The sequence below is a fragment of the Camelina sativa genome, chromosome 9, assembly GCF_000633955.1.
Source record: "Camelina sativa cultivar DH55 chromosome 9, Cs, whole genome shotgun sequence".
Classification (NCBI taxonomy): Eukaryota; Viridiplantae; Streptophyta; class Magnoliopsida; order Brassicales; family Brassicaceae; genus Camelina; species Camelina sativa.
Genome location: NC_025693.1, coordinates 24609544 through 24611735, shown reverse-complemented (window position 1 = coordinate 24611735; position 2192 = coordinate 24609544). Strand labels below are relative to the sequence as shown.

The 2192-nt window shown below is 39.6% G+C and overlaps 1 protein-coding gene across 2 annotated transcripts in view; it reads right to left on the bottom strand.

Moving 5' to 3' along the window:
* Positions 1-2192, bottom strand: part of LOC104712085 (GATA transcription factor 8-like) — a 3452-nt gene continuing 1260 nt past the window's right edge. Inside the window, exons 1-3 of one of the 2 annotated variants that reach the window (XM_010428899.1) lie at positions 2069-2186; positions 1166-1431; positions 1-1018 (exon numbers count right to left, since the gene is read on the bottom strand). In XM_010428899.1, the coding sequence (XP_010427201.1) occupies positions 272-1018; positions 1166-1399 (981 nt within the window). In that variant the 5' untranslated portion in view covers positions 1400-1431; positions 2069-2186 and the 3' untranslated portion in view covers positions 1-271. Of the gene's footprint in view, positions 1019-1165; positions 1432-2068; positions 2187-2192 lie in introns of those variants that run through there. The other variant, XM_010428900.2, reaches the window with a different exon arrangement.

Below are 2192 nucleotides of genomic sequence, written 5' to 3'. Positions count from 1 at the left end.
TACTTAAACACCTAATTTTTTTTTCTAATGTCTTCAAAATCTTCTGATCTTCCTCAAACTTACTTTTCCTCTGTTTCAAGAGTTTTTTTTTGCCCATTCACACTACAAATACAAAATACAAAAACACAATCAATTCTCATCTAACTTTTTTTAATCCCTCCCAAATTGATTGCTCTCTTCATTCCATCTCTTCTAATGCTAAAACTTTTTTCTGCTCAACTGACTCTTTCCTACTCCTGGCAAATCGATATCATCTTTTATTCTCGTGGTTTTAGTCAACACCAATGTAGGCATTGTTCGGAATCAGTTCTTGCAGATCATTCTCTTCGGTTATGTAGCTACCATCACTGCATCTCTTGCTTCTCATCTCAGCCACTTTCTTGTGTGAGTTTGAGTGAAGAGCTGGAGTGAATGTTGGGCTAGCAGCTGGACGGTACTCCGGGAAAAGCCTCCCTGACTTGTAACGCACGCCACACGCGTTGCAAAGCGTCTTTGGTCCCATAGGTCCAAGCCTCCACTGTGGAGTCTTGGTAACCTCACAGTGCATACATTTCCTAACCGGATGTAGCTCTGAAGAATACGAATCGACATTGTTTCCATTGACTTCGAGATCGATCCCGGAGGAAGAAGAGGAAGAAGTAACCTTGGCCTTCTTCTTCTTCTTCTTGTTGATCATCTTGTTGTGGTCAGAGAGAAACTGCTTCGGTATCCTAATGATGAGACGCGAGTCTGCCCCGCACACATAGTTGTTGTCTTTGACTCTGTCCTTCTCCTGGACTGGTGGACGAGGACGTTTTGTGCGTGGACGACCGTGCTTGCCAGGGAGGACAAGTGAGGTTGTGTTGGTGGTTTGGGACGAGGAAGAGCTGCTTTCGAGAACCGACACTGGACTTGAGCTCCTGAATTGGCTATGAGATGATGATGAATCCGTGTTTGTCGAAAACGAATCTTCCTTCTTCTCAACCAAGGACTCCTCAACGAAGCTTGGTGGTCTATCCACCTTAACAATATCTTCAAACTGCAAATTTCACCACAGTAAAAGAAACAACGTTAGCCAAATTATATATAGAAACAATTAAGCGCCAAAAAATACAAAAACAGAACAGCAAAGAATGCGTATGTTAGCATAAAACTAAAGAAATATAATAAGCTAAGAAGAACTAACCGGAACATATAGCTCAGGTGATGAGTCAGAGTTGGTGGTGGTGTTGGAAGAGAAGAGAGGGTCGGAAGCGGCGGGCCAGGTGTCCTGAGGAGAGGTCCAGATGGTAGGGAAAGAGTCGGAGTCACCTATGCCGAAACCGACATCGATATCTCCACCGGGGAAATCCATGAGGTCATCCATGTTGTCAAAGAAGTTGCCACAATCAAGATCCTCAGGGAAGCTTTGTCCAATCATCTTCGTCTTACAATTATTGCTGCAAACCTTAGCTGGAGGGAGAAGAAACAAATTGATATATAAAAAATAATGAGGAGATGGGCTTTAATATGTGAATGAATGAGATATATAGAGAGAGAGAGAGAGAGAGAGAGAGATAGAGGAAAATGACAAGAGTTTGAACAGGAGAAGTTTCTAATGAGTTATGTTTATGTCTGAAAAGTTTTGAAAATTTGAACCAAATTTTGGAACCACCTTAAAAATCAAAAATTTTGAAAAATAAACATGCTTTGGCCCACCTTTTCTGATTTTTTTTTTTTTTTGCTTAATAGTAATAATGAGGACCATTCTGTATATACAAATTCAATCAAAAATAGACTTAAAGGGTCCTAAAAAGTCAAAAGAAACACCGTTAATTAAGCATTCTTGGGTTATCTTTTCTTCTAGAATTTGTTGTGTGAAAATGAAGGATTAAAAAAAAAAAAAAAAGTAACACTACAAAAAACTTCAGTTACAAAAACAGAGTGTTAAATTCAAGATTGGTTAGAAAGAAAATGGCTCCACCGACACTTCTTGAATTATGCAAAAAAACATCAAGATTCCTAAAAAATCCATTACAATTCCGAGAATTCTACAAAACAAAAGCAAAAGCCAAAATGAACAATGAGAAGGAGGAGGAGGAAATCAAACCTCTGTTCTTAGTGCTGTGCAGATCGTATGAGAAGAGAGAGAGAGAGAGAGAGAGAAAAGGTATCAAATTTGAGAATATAAGAAGAGAGAGAGAGAGAGAGAGAGAGAGAGAGAGAGAGAGAGA